The sequence below is a fragment of the Medicago truncatula genome, chromosome 1 (genome assembly GCF_003473485.1).
Source record: "Medicago truncatula cultivar Jemalong A17 chromosome 1, MtrunA17r5.0-ANR, whole genome shotgun sequence".
NCBI lineage: Eukaryota > Viridiplantae > Streptophyta > Magnoliopsida > Fabales > Fabaceae > Medicago > Medicago truncatula.
The window spans coordinates 19,268,178-19,290,055 of NC_053042.1; the positions used below are offsets into that span (position 1 = coordinate 19,268,178).

Below are 21,878 nucleotides of genomic sequence, written 5' to 3' on the forward strand. Positions count from 1 at the left end.
TTGAATGCACTTAAGGTGAATGACACAAACAAACAACCAGAGGAAATGCTTGTTGCTAATGATGATGATGCACAAGATACAAACAAACAATCACAAGGAGTGGCTGTACAATCACCAAATTTTTATCATGTGATTATTGATAATGCACAGTACAACATGAAGGTTTTCAAAGAGGATCAAGTTACTCATAACAGTAATGATGTTGAGGTCCTTGAAGCTAATGATGTTTATGAACATTTAAGAGATCAAGCTTCTTCATATATCACATATTCAGAAGCAGTGTCATCGAGATAAGTTCCTCCACTATAGGGCCCTTATTTTGAAGAAGGTTGGAATGGACAATATTGAGAAAATTCAAAAGGTTTGGGGGTGGGGGGCAGCAGGCGGCGACTCAACTTCTAATGATGAGGAGGACAAATTCTACACATATAACTCGATATTCTTCCAATTTTTGACCTCCTATTTCTCCTTGTACTCATACAGTCGAGAAAAATGACCTAAAGTTGAATCTTTCAATTTCTTTTTTTTTTTAGGCAGGTTTATGATGTTAAAATATGATTTTCCACATAAAACTAGAATTTAAGACTAGGGACATATCCATCATAAATTTTTAAAGCATCGAAAGCAAAAAAAAAAAAAAACAAAAATTTTGACCTAGAAATCAAATTTTAAGTCGATTTTTTGTAAACACCAATATAGAAATACATAGAAAGGATCAACAAAGTTTTGTAGCATTTCAACTACACCTTAATTTAATTTAATTTTTCAACAACAACATGCAAAATTGAAATTTATTTTGAGTAAGCATATATTCACGGGTCAAATTTTATTCCCTAATTTTATAGACATGGTTAGAACATCATAAGAACCTTCAACATAAAATTTTTAGAGATTTAAACAAGAGGTGAATTAATTATGAATTGTTTAAGAAATTCATAATTTTGGGGAATGAAAATTCATAATTAATTTGTCACTCGTTTAAAAACTCCAAAATTTAGAGGTGAACTTTATTATGTTGTAATCATGCTAGAAAAATTAGTGAATTAAATTGGACCTATGATTACATGCCAACTCATAGCAAAATTGCAATTTTGATTGAAAAATCAAAATAAATCGAGGCATATTCAGAATACTATAAAACTTTGTAGATCCTCTCTATGTAGTTTTATCGAGGAGTGTGCAAAAAATCAACTCAAAATTTAATTTATAGCTTGAGATTTTCATGATTTTGTTTTTTCATGAGTTTTTGACGCTTTTAAAAATTCATAATTATTGCATCCTTTGTTAGAAAAACATCAATAATTATGAATTTTTGAAAATCATCATTCTAATTTTACGTGCGAAGTCTAAACATGCCCCCACAAAATCATCAATAAATCAACGTCTAGATCAAATCATATGGATATAATACCTGTTTTTTACAGATCATTTTTTCAAACATTATGTACGTATATTACAAGATCAATTTGAACAATTACTATTTTTTTAAAGGAAGAGATTATACACTTGAAATGATAAATTGTATGCATTTTTCGGAACAATGAAAATATCAAAATATTGTTTTCATTATTTTGAAAAATCATCATCCCTAACTAACATTCTTCTTCAATCCATCAGAATGATTTATTTCAAGAGTCTCCATTTTTTAACAAATTTTAAAATAATTCTTCAATTTTTTATTTATTTTCAAAATGAACAAATTTTTAAAAATGAATAAAATTTTAAAAATGAAAATATTTGAGAAAGTAAACGGCTCTTTTTTGGTCTGAAAATGCTACAAAAATTAAAATAAATAAAAAAGGAAAAGGGTTGAGTGGAGCGGGAATAGAAATTCGAAATTACTCATCTCTGATTCTACTCTCACATTCAACTCAACTACATCGCCATTTTCAAATCTCTCTCTCTCTGAACTTCACACACACTCTCTCTCCCCGAGATTCAACAATGGGGTCGGTGGAGAAATACCACGTAATCGAGCTCGTCGGCGAGGGTTCCTTCGGTAAAGTCTACAAAGGCCGACGCAAACACACCGGACAGGTTCCCTCTCTCTCTCTCTCTCTCTCTCTCTCTCTCTCTCTCTCTCTCTCTCTCTCTTCCATTTCCATTTTCTAACTAACTTTCCATTTTCAATTTTCTTCCGTTTAGACTGTTGCGATGAAGTTCATCATGAAACACGGTAAAACGGAAAAGGATATTCATAATTTGAGACAAGAAATTGAGGTAATTCGTTTAATTTATTCATCAATTTCGACTTTGTTTTAATTAACGCGATTTGATTCTGTGTTTTCTCTTTGTTATGAATTCATTTTTGTGCGATTGTGATGCTGCAATTGTTAGGGTTTCTGTTTATGTATTTAGGTTGAATTCGAAAAACAAGTTTTCTTTGTCACTGATGCAAAAAGTATTGTTTATAGTATTGCGATTATTGCCACGGGAGTGTGGAGTTAAGAAGCTACTGCTAACTGTTTTTAAAATTGGTATTGGTATTGGTATTGCTATCTATGTAGCACCGATACCAAAACGGTGTCCAGTAACCCGCGTCAGTGCCCTACACTGACACATGTAGCTGACCCAAGTTAGCGGTATAAGGCTTGGTTGTTGTTGTTATTGATTGATCGGTGTTGACGTGTCAGTGATAGTGTCATGTCTACTGTCCGTGTAAGTGATTCATAGATTGCTATTGCTATGTTTGTATTGAGTTAATTAAGAAATAAATAAAATCATTATCAATGTTTCCTTAAAGTCATTATTATTGAGTTTGTAGATTTGGTTTGCTATTGTTGATTTTCCAGATTGGTGATTTCCATATACTTCAATAGTTGGAAATAGTATTACATATTGGACTAGCATTGATAATGTTAAATGCGTTTCTGTTGGAAACTTTTGATTTTTAAACAAAATGGATTAATTAACTTTATTTAGAAGACTAGAACTCATAACTCTAAAAACACTGCAAAATTCATGGACTGGATGAACAGGATGGCATGATTAACATCAATTTTTGCCTTTTTGGAGAGTTCGTGCATATATAGAATGTGCATTGATTTTTAAATTCTGTTATGTTCTACATGATTGCAAAAATCAAAGTCTAAACTTGAACGAAAATTTGGAGAAACCAAAAACAAACAATTGACGAAGAGAATAATTTTTTATAAATGATTTATCGAAGATCCTACTAATTGATGGATCTAGTTTTTTGAACAATATAAGTTTTTCTACTAATTCCTTATTAATGGCTGTGCTAACTGCCGACATTTAATATTCATGAATTTCGCAGATATTGAGGAAGTTGAAGCATGAAAATATTATACAAATGCTTGATTCATTTGAAAGCCCACAAGAGTTTTGCGTTGTCACCGAATTTGCACAGGTAAACTATCTATATTGTTGATTGTTTGCTTGATTTTGGAGTTGTAGTACTCTAAAGTCTATGAAAGTTACCTCCACTTATTCATTAATGTTAATTTAAGCATGCACAACCAGCTGATAGTGGAACAAGGAAGTTTGAATCCTGAGACATGCTGTCATGCTGATGGTAATTTTCATATTTCAGGGTGAGCTATTTGAGATTCTCGAGGATGACAAATGCCTTCCTGAAGAACAAGTTCAAGCAATTGCAAAGCAATTGGTATTCTGTCCTATACGATTTTTCCTAACAATACTTGGAGGAAGAATTACAATGATAATGTCTTATTTTTTTGGTTTGGGTTATGCAGGTAAGAGCCTTACATTATTTGCATTCCAACCGGATCATCCACCGTGATATGAAGCCTCAAAATATTCTCATTGGTTCCGGATCGATTGTCAAGGTTGGCTAACTCTTTGCTCACGTGAATAAACATGCACCGCACATTTCTTATTCCTAGTTGCAGTAGAAATTTGTCACTATCTGTTGTAATTGTTATGATTCACATTCTACACGAGTAAAGCCTTCTTTTCATTGAATAATCTAATACAATTTTCCTGTAAATACACTACCTTCATGGAGGCATTGCATATGTGCTTTGTTCAATTTTTCTGTGATAGTATATAGGCCAGATTAGCTAACCCATCTGCAACCTAATTTTCTTCTCTATAAATATAACATGATGGATACAAACCCTCTACTCCAATAACAAAATGCGCCGAATCCTCTTGACCAAATTTAAGCCGCAAGCACTTCCAGAGGACTTGCCATTTAACCAGTTATTTCAAGGAGTGAATAAAATATTCATCCCTTGAAACAAACTCCTCCTAAAAGAAAAGTTTATTTTGTTTTTATTTTTATCGCAGAATTAATTCAAACACTCATCACATTATGTTTTAATCCCACTAACTGATTGTATGGCTTTCATTTCTAGTATTCCTTAGTTAAGAACAGTTGATCATGGTCTAATTTATGTTGTTTTTGAATATCTGATAGCTTTGCGATTTTGGGTTTGCACGTGCGATGTCCACAAACACAGTTGTTTTGCGATCTATAAAAGGTTTGGCTTATCAGAACACAATCTGTTGCCTTTTAATCTTCATTGTAGCAATGCAGTTTGTGTGTAGCTGTTGGTGTTTTTAGAGACTGAATTTGTTTCATTTTTTTCAGGCACCCCATTATACATGGCTCCAGAACTTGTCCGGGAACAGCCTTACAACCACACTGTAGATTTATGGTCTCTTGGTGTTATATTGTATGTTGAATATCTTTATCTCTTCTTATCCGCATCTAATAACACATTTACTGGTATTCAGTTATGCATTCTTCGTTGATAGATGTCCATTTAAATATGGCCTAATGTCTTGATATCAGATGTCTTTTCAATATTTAAGTTGGTAATTCATTTCCTCAAACCAAATAGATCCTACTTTTTATTTCTTTTATTTTCTATCTGCATTATCCTTATTCTCTCTAGAATCAAATTCTTTACCAACTTCATGCTTGTGGTACTCAACAACTGCTTTACGTTTCTCATTTTTAGTAATGAGTCGGACCTGTTGCATTAGCAAAAGGGTTCTGAATGATGACGTTATCTAACTAATAGTTAGTTAGCAATTTGCAATGTTCTTTGTTATTGACATTGAGTTGAGTTGAAGCCTGTTTTTTTTATGCCTACAACAGGTATGAGTTATTTGTAGGACAACCACCATTTTACACAAATTCTGTTTATGCTCTAATCAGACACATTGTTAAGGTACATTTTTTAATCAGATGAGATTTGTTATGCAATTGCTATTTATGTTCTGACCACTAATTAAATAATCCAGGATCCGGTTAAATATCCTGATAGCATGACTACAAATTTCAAAAGCTTTTTAAAGGGTTTGCTTAACAAGGTTAGTTCTCTAGCGAATGTTTCCCCCTTTTTCATTTCTACCTTGTGAGATTTTACAATGAATTAATACACTTCAGTTTCCAAATTTATTCTAACCAGGCACCAGAAAGTCGACTAACTTGGCCTGCTCTTCTTGAACACCCATTTGTTAAAGAAACTAACGACGAAATCGAGGCCAGGGTAGGTGCATTAAATTTTTTGCCAAAGAATTCTGCATCGGGCAAGATGCTCATTGGAGTCTTATCTTAGTTGAGTATTTTCAGTTAATTAATTTAGTAAAATATGGACTGAACTTCAGGAATTGCATGAGATAAGCGGTTCACCAAGGGACAACAACACACCACAGAGGGTTGAAGGGAAAACCATTCAAACTTCATCAGGTTCAGCAACTTCCAGTACTGCAGGATGATAGTACTTACTGTATTATTGTGTATCAATAAAGTGTCTACCAAATGTCTCTACAGTTTTTTCCTTTCCCTCTATAATGACTTACTTTTGTCACAGGCAAAAACACTCACACAACATGTTTGGAGGAGCATATTGCTTCACCACTTAAGAATGAAGCTCAGTTAAATGGCCCTAACATGAACAAAACCAATTCTAAAGTGCTTGATGAGTCTTCCGGATTTTCAAATCAAAATGATGTAGGAGAGTCAGGTATCTTTTACTCCATGCTTATGCTTATTTGTATGCTAATATTTCTTTGGTTATTGGAAGACATATGATATAACCCTGTTTACATGTTTCTGACTATTGTCTGTCTTGTACAAATTCAAATTAAATTTAAAATTAGAAATATTTCACTCCAAATACTTATGAGGTTCAGTTATTGTCTCTTCACATTTTAATTTTAAGGTGAAATATTTTAAAGTATAAAGCTGTTCTTCATTCTTCATTTTAAAGTAATACGTTCTTTTAATTGATTAAAATTTAAAAGGTTATTATTGGTTTTCGTTTGTAATTATGGTTTGGTCTATCTTCCATGTTTACTCATGTGAAGGGAGGCAGCATGTAATGTATACTGCGTCCCAAATGAATGGATTGAAAACCACTGTTGGCTCAGTGCTACCTTCGTTTACATTATATACAGCATTGAACTCAAAAAGAATCAGTGACAACATATTGGAAATTTTCCCGTAATTGAATGAGCAAGAGCTCATGTGATGAAAATCAAGAGCTGTCCACTGTCGTCTCATAATCATAGCATGACACCAGTTCTGGATTGAACATTGTTTGGACAGTTTTACAAATAAAAACAAATAGAATAGATAGAAAAAACAAAGGTATACTGAATTACTGATATGGTCTGGATTTTCAATCAAATAGAATATAATAGATGACATTATTTGGATTTTCAAATCAAAAGGGGGGCATGGGTAACTCACTTGGTTGAGCTAAGGGATTAAAGAGTTAAAGGTTCAGGGTTTGAATCCTGGCAAGGGAGAAAATGCTAACATAACAATTAACATACAAACATCTGCCATTAAAAAAAAAGGTATACTGATAAAGGATTCGGGATAAACAGTGACAGCTTAGGAAGTTATAAATTAAATGAGGATTATGTGCAGAATGCCTTTATGAAAGGCTTTAAGCAGTCATTATAAGGTTTAGGAGTGACTTCGATACCATGTCATGAATCATATCACAAAATTTAGCTGTTAGGTGAAGATATATGACTGGTTTTCTTATTAACAGATATTTTGCATATACTCATGCATGCCTCCAGCTTTTACTGACTGTGACAAGAATAGACAAACTCTTGTATTTTTAATTTATAAGACTCTTCTCAAGCCAGAGCATAGGTGTTCATCATTCTTAACTTCTTGCAAAGATAGCCACCTTGATTATGACTGAAATTTTACAGAAATTTAGCAACTGCTTTCCATTCTTAATGGACAGGTAGAATGAGTCCGTGCTGCATCTTTTTCTAATGAAATGACAATTATCTCATCTGCAGACCAGATGTTGCATCAAAATGAGCACACAAGCTAAACCCACAAATTGATACAGTATAACACTTGCATGTGCTTTTTATACAGAAGATTGCACTTCGTTCCACATCCTTTCATTTGAATGAATGTTTTGCTGTTTAAAATTAGAAATGGCATTTTTTTACCAACCACACATACTGTCTAACAGTCAATAATCAGCAATTCAAAAACTTCTTGCGTCTTGCAAGTGGTTCCTTTGTACTGGTCCTTGTGAAAATAGGGAAAAGAAGGGCAGGATACACCTTTACAAGATTGAATCAGATAATAATTCTTCATGATTAAGCTAAAGCCTCCTGGAAATTATCCCTTGTTTTTATCCAGAACTGAAATCAACGAGTACGAGATGTATGCGTCAGTTTTGTGTGCATTTAGGGATTTATTGACTTGTTATTTTTTAGTACGGAGTCAAACTGCAGTTTTGTTCTATTTGCTTTGCAAAACCTTAGTAATAGATTCTTTATCTTATATGAAACCTGGATTTATGTGATTGTGAATGTTCCGAGCAGGCTGCCAAAGACTTGACAGACTTGAAAGTAACTCTCGCACCGTCAAAGGTGCAACAGTAATTGGTCAAGACAATGAAGCATTGGGACATATTCTGCAACCACTGAAAAAATGGTCAAAGGGAACTCAAAATATTTGCCGGTAAGTTTGTGTTTTAGACTTAAAAACTTCAATATGCATTTGGGAGTCCTCATGAGTTCCACTTAAAATTGAATTAGTTTTAATGTCTTGAGTTTACTGAACATTATTTAATTTATTTCTTGTTGATCATATGTTCATTATCGTCCTTCTTTTGGCTTGTATTGTTGAAAATCTGTAGACATAAAATCCTCCTAAAACTTCCATTTCAGGTTCACACATATTGTTTAGCATAACATTTTTTTTGAAGAAGATTGTTTATCATAACATAATTGAAGTCAATGCTGTCAATGTCATGCTATAGCACCACGTCAGTAGCATAGTAGACCTGAATGGCCATATATATAATTATAATGTTCGTTCTCATGCTTTCATTTTTTAAAATATCACGTCTGGCACCTATACTACATGGACCGTAATTTCTATACCCTATACCCGAACCTGATCCCAATACCTGCATTAGGGTTAACTACAGGATGGTGTTTGCAATATAATTTATTGGCAAACTTTTAAAGCAAAAATGGTAATATAGTACTAACATTAACAGGTAATGATTATTAATTCATGAAAAACGACGTTGATCGAAAGGACGACACAAATTTAAATTCAAAGATCATCCACATTCCAATTATAAAAAATTACTTTAGTACTATTGAATTAAATTCAAAAGCCACGTGATAGGTAATTAAATATGAGACATACTTTGATTGTTTTGGAACTTTTACTATTTAGTTTTTCAATAAAAATCAAGCAACTGTGTTTCAAGACCCTGTTAATTTTTTCTTCTCTTTTGGTTTTATAATTATTTATTTCTGAAATCTTTCTTTTATGATCTACAGTGATCAAGATCTTCCTGCTTCAAACCAGTCATTGAGAATACTATCAAATCTAGTTGCTGCTGGTGTCTTCAGTTCTCCTGGACACATTGATGAATTAATAAGCGAGCTTCTTTTATTTACAAAATCTGTTGTAGCAATGAAATCTGATGAAGTTTTTGACTTGTTAACAAAGGTACCTTACTTGCATCTTTAATCTATTAGTTTCTTTCTTCAAGAATTCTATATTTTCCATCTATTTATCTAAAAAAAAGGGGCAGCTTGGTGCACAAAGCTCCCGCATATGTAGGGTCCGGGAAGGGGTCCCAAGATTTGGTGTATTGTACACAGCCTTACCCTGTTTTTTACACAAGAGGCTGTTTCCAGGACTTGAACCCGTGACCTTTCAGTCACATGACAACAACTTTACCGTTGCGCCAAGTCTCCTTCTCAATAGAATGAATTTAAAATGCTTGGATCTTGATTTGATGTGTTAGAATATCGTAGTCTTTCACAATATCTTGGAAAATATTTGATAGATGATGTAAAATTATATGACATGAGCAAGCAGCCTTGGAAATGTCGAGGAAGCAATCTAAGAATTTTTTTTTTTCTCTACACTATGCTGAGCAAGGGATCTCAACTATGATGGTTGCACCCTAGTCACTAACAGTTATTTGCAGCACACTAAAAATTTATTAAAAATAGGAAAAAAAAAATACAAAAATCACTGGGGACATGGACCAAATCTATGAAAAGACATAATTATTTGAATCTAAAACTAGGAAGACCAACCCTATTTTGGTAAATGTCTTCCTTAATGAATGTAGAGATTAAGTCCCACCAGTATTAAGTCTGTATATCTCAACTACACAATGAGCTGAATATATAGACTGAAAATAATAATTGTATCACAGTTAACTTTAATTGCTGAAATCACATGATACTATGTAATCTATACAGTTTGTCTTGACATTGTTTACGTACTTTCCAACAATCATTCAAGCTAGAGCATGTAGGTTGTTTTTACCAAGCTTTTAAAATATTGAGGATTTCATGCAAGTGAAAACATATGCTTAATGATCATTTGAATCAACAAAGTGAGTGACAATGCCTGCTTAAAAAACAATCTCTTTTATAAATGATGATTGGCCCTTCATGGAACACTTGATTAAAGGAGAAATGTGGTCCAATATGATTACCCCAATTCACAAATAAGTGTCAGTTGTGTAACCTCTCAAACCTAGGTTTTTGAAGTAACTGTTTGAGCTGAATAAGTTCACACTTGATATTCTGCTTCAGCACTTGATCTTATGACGTCATTGTTACAAGCTATTCCCATTGAACAAGCAATACTTGGAAGTGGTTCCCTTATGAGCAGGGAGCCTGATTGCTCAGTATATGAGTATCTAATTATTACAAATATGGTAGACGTAAGTGCGAAAACAGTGGAGTGAGAACCAGTATAGATTGATTATTTATGATCACACAACTGTAAACACCTCAGATATAAGATAGGTGAGAACACAAACGAACTTGTTATAGAGCACATATTATTTTAGGATTCTTTTCTTTTAATACTTTTCTTGACACCGTTCAGAAACTTAGTATGTACAAATAATTTTATCTTCTTTGATTAATCATTTTTGGCCTATTTTATGTGGAATTAACTGGCATCCTTTTCTCCCAAGATAGCTAGTTAAAATTCAGGCATTTTATTTTGTGCAGGGTTTCTCTATCACTAAAATTTTGCTAGATAATGGCGGGAGTTTCTTTTCAAGCTCATATTCAAATCACTGGGTTGAATTGGTTCATATCTATTCCCAGGTAATACTCTTTCTATCATGTAAATTTGCATCTTGTTGGTAATTTATATTGAAAGTGACATGTACATCTAAACTACATAGTTCAGTATTCATATCATTATAACCAATACCTAGAATATCTTAAATATTAGCCTGTACATCAGAGATTGAAAAACTCTTGTTAATTGCGCATTCCTTACTTGTTTGCAGCACTCATTTATTAATATATAATTGCAGGTTGTAACTTTGATAAATGATGCATCTGGAAGAGTTTTGTATGAGTCTAGTGCCTGTGTTACAGTCATGTTGTCTAAAGTTACTCAAGTGCTTAGATCATCTCAAATTTCAGGCTCAGAGACACTGAATGAAACAGCTAATAGAATTATAGATCATGCGAAAACTTCTGGTTTAGTGGACCATTTGTGCCAGTGCTTAGCAACTTCAGGCTCAAGTCTTATTGCCGGTTCTTCAAATATGCTACGGGCTGCTTCTGAAGCATGCAGAGCTGCCTGGTCATTGATTAATGCTATGGACGTTCTTTTTATGAAAAAAAGTGCCATTTTGTTTCCCATCAGTGCATTGCAGCGTCATTTTTTGCAGAGGACAGAAATTATGGATCACAGACAAGATCCCTTGTTTGACGAAGAATCAACAAAAATGGTTGATGCAATGACACGAGCATTCCTGAGAACCAAAGCTGTTCAGGTTGCTGTATACTATTGTTTTCACCAACGTATTGAGTCTGCAACGATTTGTGGTCTTCAGGTACTTTTGGTCGCTTGCCCTTGTTTTAGGTAGTCCTGTTATGACAAAAAGTTGCATGTTTTATATTGGCTGCATAAAGCAGATCTTTCAATTTTTTATTTTTATTGTTTCTCTAATAGTTATAGTACTTATTGTTATTGATGCAAAGGTTAAAGTTTCAGATATGGAATAGTTGAATGTAATTCAAATTTTTATATGCATCCTTTTGCCTTTTCAGCTTTTGTCAAGGTGCTGCCTCCACAGTGGAATTGTTCCAGCTGTCCTTTGTGGGCTTCCCAGTTCCCTTCCTGTGACTACTGTTGTTAGTGGTGGCGGTGATGGCACTATTGTTTCAGAGATTTTCTCAGTTTTGTCAATATGCAGTTCCTCTCTTAACAAAGATGCACACAGTGTCGAACCAAGTAATACTAAATGTAAATTAGCAAATCCTTCTGCTCTGATTCGTCATTCATGTCTCATTCTTACAATAATTGCACAACATTTGAAGTCAACTGGAAGAAATTCTGCAATTTTTATGCTCACCAACTCACCAAAGAAGCAGCTTGCTCGACTCTCAGTTCTTGCTCATCATGTTTCTTATGATGATAAAACAAAAGCCTCTTTCCAACTTCAAAGTGCATCAGCCATGTTGGCTTTGTCATCCGTTCTTTCCCTCGAACATGGGACTTTGGTTGAGTCTCCGATATCTGAAATTGCTATGCCCTTAATTCCTCGAACTTCTACACTAAGTGACCACCTTAAATTTTCATCAGGAAAAGAAAATGAACTGGACCCTGGTAATTTCAATGGGAAGCTTCCATATTGGCTAGGGATAAGAGATGGGTGTGTTGGTCTTTTAGATTCCAAACTCAAGTGGGGAGGACCATTAGCTGTTCAGCAGTTATGTGCTAGTGGTATACCTCTTCTTCTTATCGGCTTGTTAAGCAATGGGTTTTCAAATGCCTCTCAAGAAAACGAGTGCCTAAACAATAGAATTGGATTATCTCCTATAGGTGTTGTGTGGACAATTTCATCATTATGTCACTGTCTCTCTGGTGGTGCTATGATTTTTCGTCAGATTTTGATTAGGAATGAACATGTTAAGCTCATATCCAACTTAATATGTGATGCTCATCTTAAGTTGATAAAAAGCTGGACCGGACCTGGTGGAGGGAGAGCCGGAGTTAGAGATCTAATAAATGCAGTCATAGATCTCTTAGCATTTCCTTTTGTTGCTCTTCAAAATGCCCCTGGCTTGCCATCAGCCAATGCTTCTGTCAGCAGTGGGTTTCTTCTTAACGTCGGTTCCCCTGGTCAGAGAGTATGCATGGAAGACAAGGATACAGTTAAGGCAATAGAAGAAGACATGGGCAAATACATTAAGATCCTTGTGGAGGTAAAATCATCTTTCAATCCCCTTTGGTAATTTATTTGGAATATTGAAAGTGGCTGCAAACAAATATCGTTCTTTCATGGGACACTGAAATTCCACTGCATGTCATTAATGTTAGTTATTAAGCAGTAGCTGATGGTAGGCTACTTTTTAATTTTATTTTTTTAAAAAAAAGTCACAGCTAGTGCACTATTTAGTGCACCGATTATTAGTTTATGACATGTGGTGACAATTTTATTTTTGGTATTATTTTCTCAATTGTTTTCAGTCATTATAGAAATTTTATATTTGATACAGCGGCCTGCTATAAATCTTTTACTTTCACTTGACTAGTTGAATTGCTATCTTATAACATCCATGTTTTTAATAATTGCTTTGATGTTTTCAGGTTGGTGCGCCTAGTATTATCCTTCGATGCCTAGATCATATGGAATTGAACGATTTGGGAAGGCCTGTGGCCTTTCTTGCTAAAATGGTGTGCCAACGACCTTTAGCAGTCCAACTTGTGAGTAAAGGTCTTTTGGATCCAAATAGGATGAGAAGGTTCTTTGATCTGTCGGGACTAAAAGAGGTTATGCTGGATGCACTTATGATAATTTCTGATCTTGCTCGTATGGACAAGGTTAGTTTTGAGTCTTCACCAAATGGTTTCGTTTTATGAATGCTAAGTTGATCATCTATTGCCTTTATTATTTCTATTCAGTTTAATGGTAAAGGGTAGTGGATACACATTACAGAAATGAGATAGATATGTAAACATATTGCAAATCATATTCTTCCCTTTAGTTAAGTGTCATTTTTTAGAAGTTTGTTATTCGTACTTACTTTTCATTCTTGAAGTTGAAAGTAGTATTCATTATTGTTTTGTCAACGTTACCTCAAACTATTTATTGTAGAGAGAGAAATAGATAGAATGTGATAATGAAAAGTTAAGAGTTTTAAAATAAAAAACAAATAATTTTATCAAAAATAACTTTAAAGGAATGAACTTAGTACAATTTTGTTGAGATGTGTATTTTTGTGTTCAAAACATATTTAGAGAATCCTCATTTTGGTTTTGTTACATCGTTTTGAATAACTAAGTGGCATTTTACAATGGGGATGTACAGGTAAATATTTTTCTATGGTTTCTGGCATACAATGCACTGCCAGTTTGAGTTATTTTAGACCAGTATAATTGTTTCACGTGTATTTGCTTTCTGGATGTTTCATAGTCATTCCTTGAAAAATGATTATAACTTTCTGTTTCCTGTTTTTCAGGGATTCTATGAGTACATTAAAGGTGCTTCTATTTTGGAGTTCTTAAAAAGTTTTCTTTCACATGAAGATCCAAATATGCGTGCAAAAGCTTGCAGTGCTCTTGGAAACATGTGTCGTCACAATGCCTATTTTTACAGTTCTCTTGTAAGTATAACAATTAAGAATATAGAAGTAATATATTTTGTTTGATCAAAGCAAATATGCGGACTTGTTTTTAAAATATTTCTTACGCTGGCCTTCTCTTTTTTTTCCTATCACAATGTGTTTATATCCTAGACATATAAAAAATTTCTAACTTAGATCTACAGTATATCCAGTACCTACAAAGAATAATAAGTTTAACTTTTTCAATGAGCGAACACACATTTTCATTATTTTAAAAAAATTGCAGACTCTCAATCAAATATGAAAATTCAAAATCTGACACTTTACCTTTTGCAGTTATCATATTTTGAATTCTCTTATAATACAGTTGGAATTTGCAGGCAAGATATCAAATCGTTGGTATCCTTATTGATCGATGCTCTGATCCAGACAAACGAACAAGGAAGTTTGCTTGTTTTGCTGTAAGTTTTAAATCCCATGGCTAAAGCCAAAGATTTATGCTGTATTATAGAATATGTTTTGGCCTGTTGGCATTCTTATTGTCTTGGATGAATTTTTGCGATGAAAATTTTCATGTTTTACTTGTCAAACATTTGAAGTAAGTTCTTATCAATTTACGTAGACATATGCATAAATTGTCCTTCCTGTTTTTAAAACTGATTCCATCATGCTTATGCATTTTTGTACTGTATATGTGCTGGAATTATACTTTTTCTTTTCTCTTTTAACCTGCTGTCTGAATTCAGATTGGAAATGCGGCGTACCACAATGACGTGTTGTATGAAGAGCTGAGGAGGTCAATTCCTCATTTGGCAAATTTGTTGCAAATGGCAGAGGAGGACAAGACCAAGGCAAATGCAGCAGGTGCACTTAGCAATCTGGTTCGCAACTCTGACAGACTTTGTGAAGACATTGTGTCTAAAGGAGCTGTTCAGGTACGTGCAGACTGCATTTTTTTAAATATTTTTATATAATTTAGTTTATAACTTTATTTATATTGTCAATTGCAATTTCATCAATTTTTACATCTAATAGAAAACTTAACCGTTTTCCTCCCCAATCAATAAATTTAGTTAGATTCACTTTAGATTTTCACTTACACAATTTTAGTTTCGTTTAGAATTTAAGATGATTACGCAGACATTTTTTATTTTTTGCAATTAATGCAAATTCACATTAAATTTATATTGAATCGTAATCATAGAATGTTTTAAAATTTTAAAAAGAAAAACACTTGTTTTGAAGAGAAAATTGTGATTGCACAGTTCAAATAATAAAATTGTTCTTCAAATAATTTCCTCATTTTAAATTTTTTAATTCCATATCACATTTTAATTTTAAGATTGTAATTACTATACTACGACCATTCTATCCTATAATAAATTAAGTTTTTTAAATTAACTACTTGCTAATGTGAATCCAAAGCCAGCAGCAAAAAGTGTAAGAAGAAATAGCAGCTGTTTGTTGGACATAATAACTAATGGCATTATCAATAGTCATAGTAGCAAGATTTTATTAGCTAGACAGTTAGTTAAAATATAATGGGCGCAGTAGTTATGTCTAAAGGTCCTCCTTGAGCACGAGGAACATGAATGTACAGAAAATGGCATTTGGAATCTGAAAAATCGTGAACTGTCAGGAATCTCCTTTCTGTGGATTATGGTCCATGTTTATTATACCTACAAACTTTTCAACCCAGTTGATACACATTTAGTCAACAGAATAATTTTACCGCAAAGCTTGTTTATTGAGGGCAGGGAGGTGTAGGTTTACTCTTTTTCTGAAAGCAGTTATAATTAGACAGAAGGACATGAGGTGATCTTCAATGGTTGAAGAGGATGTACAAATTCTATCTTGTTTCTCTTGAGGATTTAAGATGATTAGGAGTTACTTATATTTATCGCCCTTCAAGCGTTGAACGTGTTACAACAATCAATTACAGCATAACTTTGTGGTCTATAATCTATATTGTACTGCCAGCTATTTTTTCAAGCAATTTGATGTTCCTTTTCCTTTGCAGTCTCTCCTGAAGTTAATTTCCGATTATGCGGTATCAGCACTAAATCCAAGCAGAAATGATTCAACAAACGAGTCTCCTTTGAAGATCGCTCTCTTTTCCCTAGCAAAGATGTGTGCGCATCCACTCTGCAGACAGTTCATCCGTTCATCACCTTTGTTCCCTGTAATTGGAAGACTTCAGCAGTCTCCAGAATCATCCATTGCCAAATATGCATCCGTGATCATTAGCAAAGTTGCTGAAGTCTAGTTGTACCACTGTTTGATTGACTTCTACTGAAGTCATTCTGTTCATTCTTAGGTATTTGTAAATAGACTTGAAAACCGCACATAAGTGTATGTGAACGGAAATGTTCATATGTAACATGGGCCAATTTCAAGAAATATTCGTGTAAAATAGTAAAAATGTTTATGATAATTATGAGCATTTTAGACAATGTCTTTGTATGTGTTGAAATTAGTTTCTACATTTCAAATTTTATTTATTTTTTGACTGGACGTTTCAATTATTTAAAAAGTTCTCATTTAACTTTTAAATAAACACTTACCTTTATCTATATCCGTAATAAGCACTTTCTCTTTGTATATGATTTTTCACTGTTATTTTATCTTCGAATTATACCCTTTATTTAATCAGTTAAATCTATTGTAATAAGAACAATTTCATTACAATATTGATTGTACCTGACCAGACGGTGGCTGTCGGGGTTGGATCGAATGGGGAGTGTGTACCTGCAGACACTACGATGCTCAAGTCAGTAGAGTTCAGAATGGGGGTTTTAGAGTAAGAGAGGTTCAACCTTGGAGGCTGCGAGGAGCCTCCTATTTATAGAGGTGGGTGAATGCAGAGCTGTTGTAAGGCACACGTGTGACCAATGGTTACGAAATCAGCAAAAGTGTAACCGCTGGTGAGATATTCGTGGAAAGACACATTACTTTTCGTTTGAACAGGTCTCAGTTGCTCCGAGCACCCCCCTTGTGGAGAAGGGGTGTGTTGCAAGTAATTTGCCAAATGCTGCATTTGGGCTTGGTTTGCTATTAGGCTTAAGTAGCTAAGCCCAGGTCTTCGATCAGAACAGTATCCCCCCAAGTTGTTGCACCAGTCTAAGAGTGATGACTTAAGTCGTGGCGGGGGAACTGACCGTGGAGGTCTTAGAGATGTTTTTTTGGATGTATTCGCGACGGAACAAGGAAGTTCAGTTAGAGGAATGTTGTTTGTAATTTATCATGGACGGTCTTCGTACTCGGCGTAGGCGGGCATTTCTTTGGACTTGGCACTTGTGGTTGCTTTGCTATCGGGGTCAAGGGTGTCCTCTTTCAAGCATGTGCTCGATATGCCGTGTTCGCCCATGTTGGTCAGAAGTGAGAAAGATTTCCTCGTCAGAGAGTTCGTCGTTTGTCATTCAGCAATCAATGCATATGTCTCGAGGGTGAGACTGAGGGGACAGAACCGTTGGATGATACCTTTGGTTTCTGACTGCCACGTGTAAAAGCTATGACGGTACTCGAGTACCTTGCACCTTGAGGGCGTTTGAGTTTGTGTTTCTGAGACGTTATCAGAACCGTTGGATGTGCTGATTGAGACGATTTAGAACGTTGCTTTGTTTTGTTAGTGAAGATTCGTATGTGAAGGGTTGCACTGGATTGCGCTCGCCTGTTTTCTGAAAGGTTGCGAAGGGAGTATAAATATGTTTCAAACGTATGTTTGGAACACTTTGCATTTCTCCTTGTTTTAGCAACTTAAGGTTTTTCAGAGTTCCTTTTGAGATTCCAAGAGCAGTTTGGCCTTTCAATTCATCATCAACAACTTCCAGTCTTTTACTTTCAACACATGTTCGTCATTTCTCCATTTCTTTCTCCTGTTGTCGTAGGGTTTCTGATCACTGTAGTTTTTTGTGCGTAAAAACCGCAATCTTGCATGCTGTTATTGTTGCTCCGTTGCTGTGGTGCCACCGTTGTTTGGTGGTTTGCACTGCGTTTTGAGGAGTATTAGGATTTCGAATCCATTTTGGTGATTTTTGAGTTTTCTAGTGGGAGAAATCATTGGTGACTAGTCGTATCCTTTTTAGGGTTTTGATTTGTCACCGCTGGGTGGTGTTTCGTCATTATACATTTCCCTTCTCCTGTTTTAGGGTTTAGAGTATCCTGTTTATCAAGGCGAACCTGATGCGCAAAGGAACAACAGGTTTGATCGCTTTGGATTCACCCTTTCTGTGCTTTGCTTTTAGGTTTCGTCCATGGCAGGTAACCCTAATAGGAACGAGGTCGTCCTGCATGACATTTCCTGGGTTGGAAAAGGACCTTTAGATGCGATATCCGTGTTTTCCTCTAATGGCGCGACGGAAATCCCGCATCTTTCCGTGGGAAGGAAAGAAGATCGAGAAGTGAATTTTCCCAATACCTCGGACTGGATATGCTCCAAATATGATGCTAACTGCATTCCTATGTATGAAACGATTTTTAAAGAGATGGGTTTTAGGCTGCCATTCTCGTCGTTGTACGTTACTCTACTTCAGTGGCTGGAGTTATGCCGCTCGTAGTTGCATCCACACTCTTACCCTTATGTCAAAGCCTTTGACCTGGTGTGTCGATATTTGCGAGCCTCACCTTCTAAAGATATGTTCTTTAGTATCTTTTCGGTTCGAAGGGAGACAAACATGAAAGGCGGGCGAAAGTGGGTAACCCTTTACCAAGACAAGAGGCTGTTTGCAGACTTTGAGGGAGGGGTGGCCGATTTTAAGGAGAGAAATGAGTTAAAGAAGTGAAAAAGATGACGATACGAGTGGACATGGAGTAGGTATTTTTGGGATAATTGATGAGGTTAAACATAACCTCCTTTAAAACAAACATGAGCTTATGAAGGTTGTTAGGTTGAAGGGTAAAGGAATTAAGATAAACAGTAAAGTTAATGAAGCGATGAGGTGTATATAAACGATGGTAAGGAAAGTTGGGCTAAATAAATGGATATGGTGAGAGGTAATAGTCGTGTGATGACAGGTTATCTTACGTTATTCTTAGCATGTTTTTCAGTTTACTTTAGTAGGATTTAACAGCAAAAAGGAGGAGTATTAGAACGATTGCCTATGATTTTGAGACTTTTGTAATGTTTTCAATATTTGAGTATGTAATTCTAGTTTTCCTGAAACATAGCAATTTTTGGGGGTTTTTGAAGTAATTCACGAAGAAATCATGCAAATCGGCAAATCAAGAACATCCAAAGATTTGCGAAGATTCAAGAGATAAGAATGAAGATTTAAGAGGCCTCAGAAGACTTACAAATGGGAGGAATTCTGTTCCCAAAGTACCGAGGCAAGTTATTTGAAGATGAAGACCTGAAAACAACGGAAAGTCAGAGATTGGGCCCAAAATAAAGACACAATGCGCTTAGGGCATGAGAAAAACGCCTAGGGCATGATTTAACAAACCATGCGCCTAGGGCATGCAAAGGGGTGAACTATAATGCGCCCCATGCATTTTCTATGCGCCCACACTTTTAGCCCAAACCCAGGTAGAAACTCTCACTATAAATACCAGCCTTCCTCATTTAGAATTTCTCGTTCAGAACTGTTGCAGTGCAAGAGGAAGGTGACTTTGAAGCTTCAGGAGAGTTTCTATCTTCTCCTTGCTTTTCTAGGGTTTGTTTTTATCTTTAGTAATTTGTTTTTAGTTACCATGTGTAACTAAATCTTTTTAGGTTAGAGTTCTAAGATGAACCTCTGTATATTTTTGTTGGATATTTATTTATTTATTTAATATATTGTTTATTTTATTTATTCTTTTGTATGCTATTAAGTTTTATTAGGAAGTAGTTTTATTTCTACGAGAGGTGCAACCCTAGATTAGGTACTTAGGTTGTGACAGGGCCTAATATTGCTATCAATATTTGGATGCTTATATCTTGATATTTATATCCCTTTACTGATAACTATCAATCTAGGAAAGTGATTATTAATTAGCCAAATATACTGGAATAATTGTTGACCCAAGATATAGGTAGCCAACAGCTAGAGCCCATTGGGTTGGGTGGTGCCTTACCGAACCTAGGAATTAACTAGTTAGTAATTAGGGAAACAAGCACCTAGCGGTCCGATTTAAGCTATAACCTAATATAACCATTCTCTTGAAACCCTTAGTCAGGTAGACGTAGATTAGGGCTTTCGTTTGTAAAACTACTAAGAAAGCGTAGAGAGAGTGTGCTATGAGTGTCCTAAGATTCATAGATGGGCATAACTAAGGGAACCTTGGCCTTCATTGCGTTGGGAAACACTGGAAAGCCAATATAAAGTTTATGTTTCAATTATCTTTGAATTAGCAAGACCCCGCACGTAAGGATCATCGTGCGATCAACAAGTGCAGTTATCCATTGGAGGGAAAAGCCTAAGTATGTACTCAATGTTAAATCCCATTGAGTCAGGTGGTGCCTTACCTAAGTAGGAACATCCCAACGGCCTCATCACTTATATAGTCTACTTAAGATAAATAAACGCGACATACTTTTATTATTTATCATCCAACAATAAATATACAGAGGGGATTCGAAGAATCCTTACCGCTGCCTACTTTTCTGCAACCAAAAATAGGTAAACTTGCTCTATTGCAAACAGATAAAATTTGCAACCTAAATTTTATACCGTCAACCTACAAAAATAAGTAACGGAAATTGTTTGAACGAAACGACAATCCCTGTGGATACGATACACTACTTATCACTTTATTACTTGTTAAACGATTTGGTACACTTGCCATATCCGACCATCATCGTGGTGAGGATACACGTTGAGATAGTTAAGATTAATAAGTTGAGAATATAACAGTTTAAATTAGTGTGATCGAATTTATAGAATTGATGACGATGAGAGGATTGTTAAGATGAGATGTAAACGAAGATAAGGAGTTATGTAATAAGTAAATGAATGACATTAGGGATAGCAGAGCAATGGGTTAAGATGGAAATTGAATAGAAGATAGTAAGACTAATGAAAAATAATATAAGGGATAAGTGAAGTAACCTTATAATGAATTTAAGTCTAAAGATATAAGATAAGAATTAGAAAAGAGATGTTATTGAAATAAGACAGGGAGTAAATGATGAAATATTAATTGCTATATGACGATGATGAATGAAGAATTACATGATATTTGTAAAAGACGAAAGACGTACTTAAGACGAGTAAGGACGGAAGACGTACTTGTTCTATGACAAGTAAAATGATGAATTTTATGTTGTAAATATGATCTATTGAATGATGGGTTGATGATGTATTTCCTATACGGTAATTAGTGAGTTTGCATGCATCATATCATATTGCATAAAGACGAATTCATGTTTAGTAACACAACTCTGACATACATTTAAAGACGATAAGTTCCGGTACCGGCATGCATACAGGTCTAAGAATTAAGTGTAATTGCATATGACTCATGTTATGTGTAATTGATGTATATGATGATGATGATGTGTATATGATGCTTATGCTATGATGTTTATGTGTTATGTGTGATGTATGTGATATATATAATGATGATGTGAACTGATGAACGTCGATGTTGCATTATAATGATGAAATATTATGAGCATGATTGTAAAAGATGACCAGCTGTGTTTATGACTATTGTATTTATTAATTTATCCCAATTAAATGTCAAGATGAATACTCTCACCCCTTTGTTGTTGTTGTGTTTTATAACACAATAGGGGGGGGTTGAATTGTGGATTTTAATGGATTCTTTTTCTTGGTGTTCTAATCTTTGAGAAGTAATCTGATCTTTTCTTCTTCTGATTTTTTTAGATGCTGAGATTCTTG

General features: G+C 34.7%; 1 protein-coding gene across 1 annotated transcript; it reads left to right on the forward strand.

Annotated features, from left to right (window-relative positions):
• Positions 1-1,816: 1,816 nt before the first annotated feature.
• LOC25483181 (serine/threonine-protein kinase TIO) lies at positions 1,817-16,531 on the forward strand. The gene is made up of 22 exons (XM_013611831.3): positions 1,817-2,037; positions 2,146-2,220; positions 3,278-3,370; positions 3,554-3,628; positions 3,717-3,809; positions 4,403-4,466; positions 4,577-4,661; positions 5,090-5,162; positions 5,236-5,304; positions 5,403-5,483; positions 5,602-5,683; positions 5,808-5,960; positions 7,801-7,939; positions 8,776-8,947; positions 10,480-10,578; positions 10,794-11,321; positions 11,539-12,696; positions 13,082-13,315; positions 13,954-14,097; positions 14,439-14,519; positions 14,805-14,993; positions 16,079-16,531. Exons 1-22 carry the CDS (start codon positions 1,945-1,947, stop codon positions 16,322-16,324), a joined length of 4,026 nt encoding a protein of 1,341 aa, XP_013467285.1. The 5' UTR covers positions 1,817-1,944; the 3' UTR covers positions 16,325-16,531.
• Positions 16,532-21,878: the final 5,347 nt, after the last annotated feature.

What these genes read in the sequence shown, in the direction of transcription:
- LOC25483181 (XM_013611831.3), top strand. Translation starts at nt 1,945, where the DNA reads ATGGGGTCGGTGGAGAAATACCACGTAATCGAGCTCGTCGGCGAGGGT. An exon ending in GACGCAAACACACCGGACAG is followed by an intron (nt 2,038 to 2,145) that starts GTTCCCTCTCTC and finishes TCTTCCGTTTAG; the next exon opens with ACTGTTGCGATGAAGTTCAT. An exon ending in ACATTAAGATCCTTGTGGAG is followed by an intron (nt 12,697 to 13,081) that starts GTAAAATCATCT and finishes TGATGTTTTCAG; the next exon opens with GTTGGTGCGCCTAGTATTAT.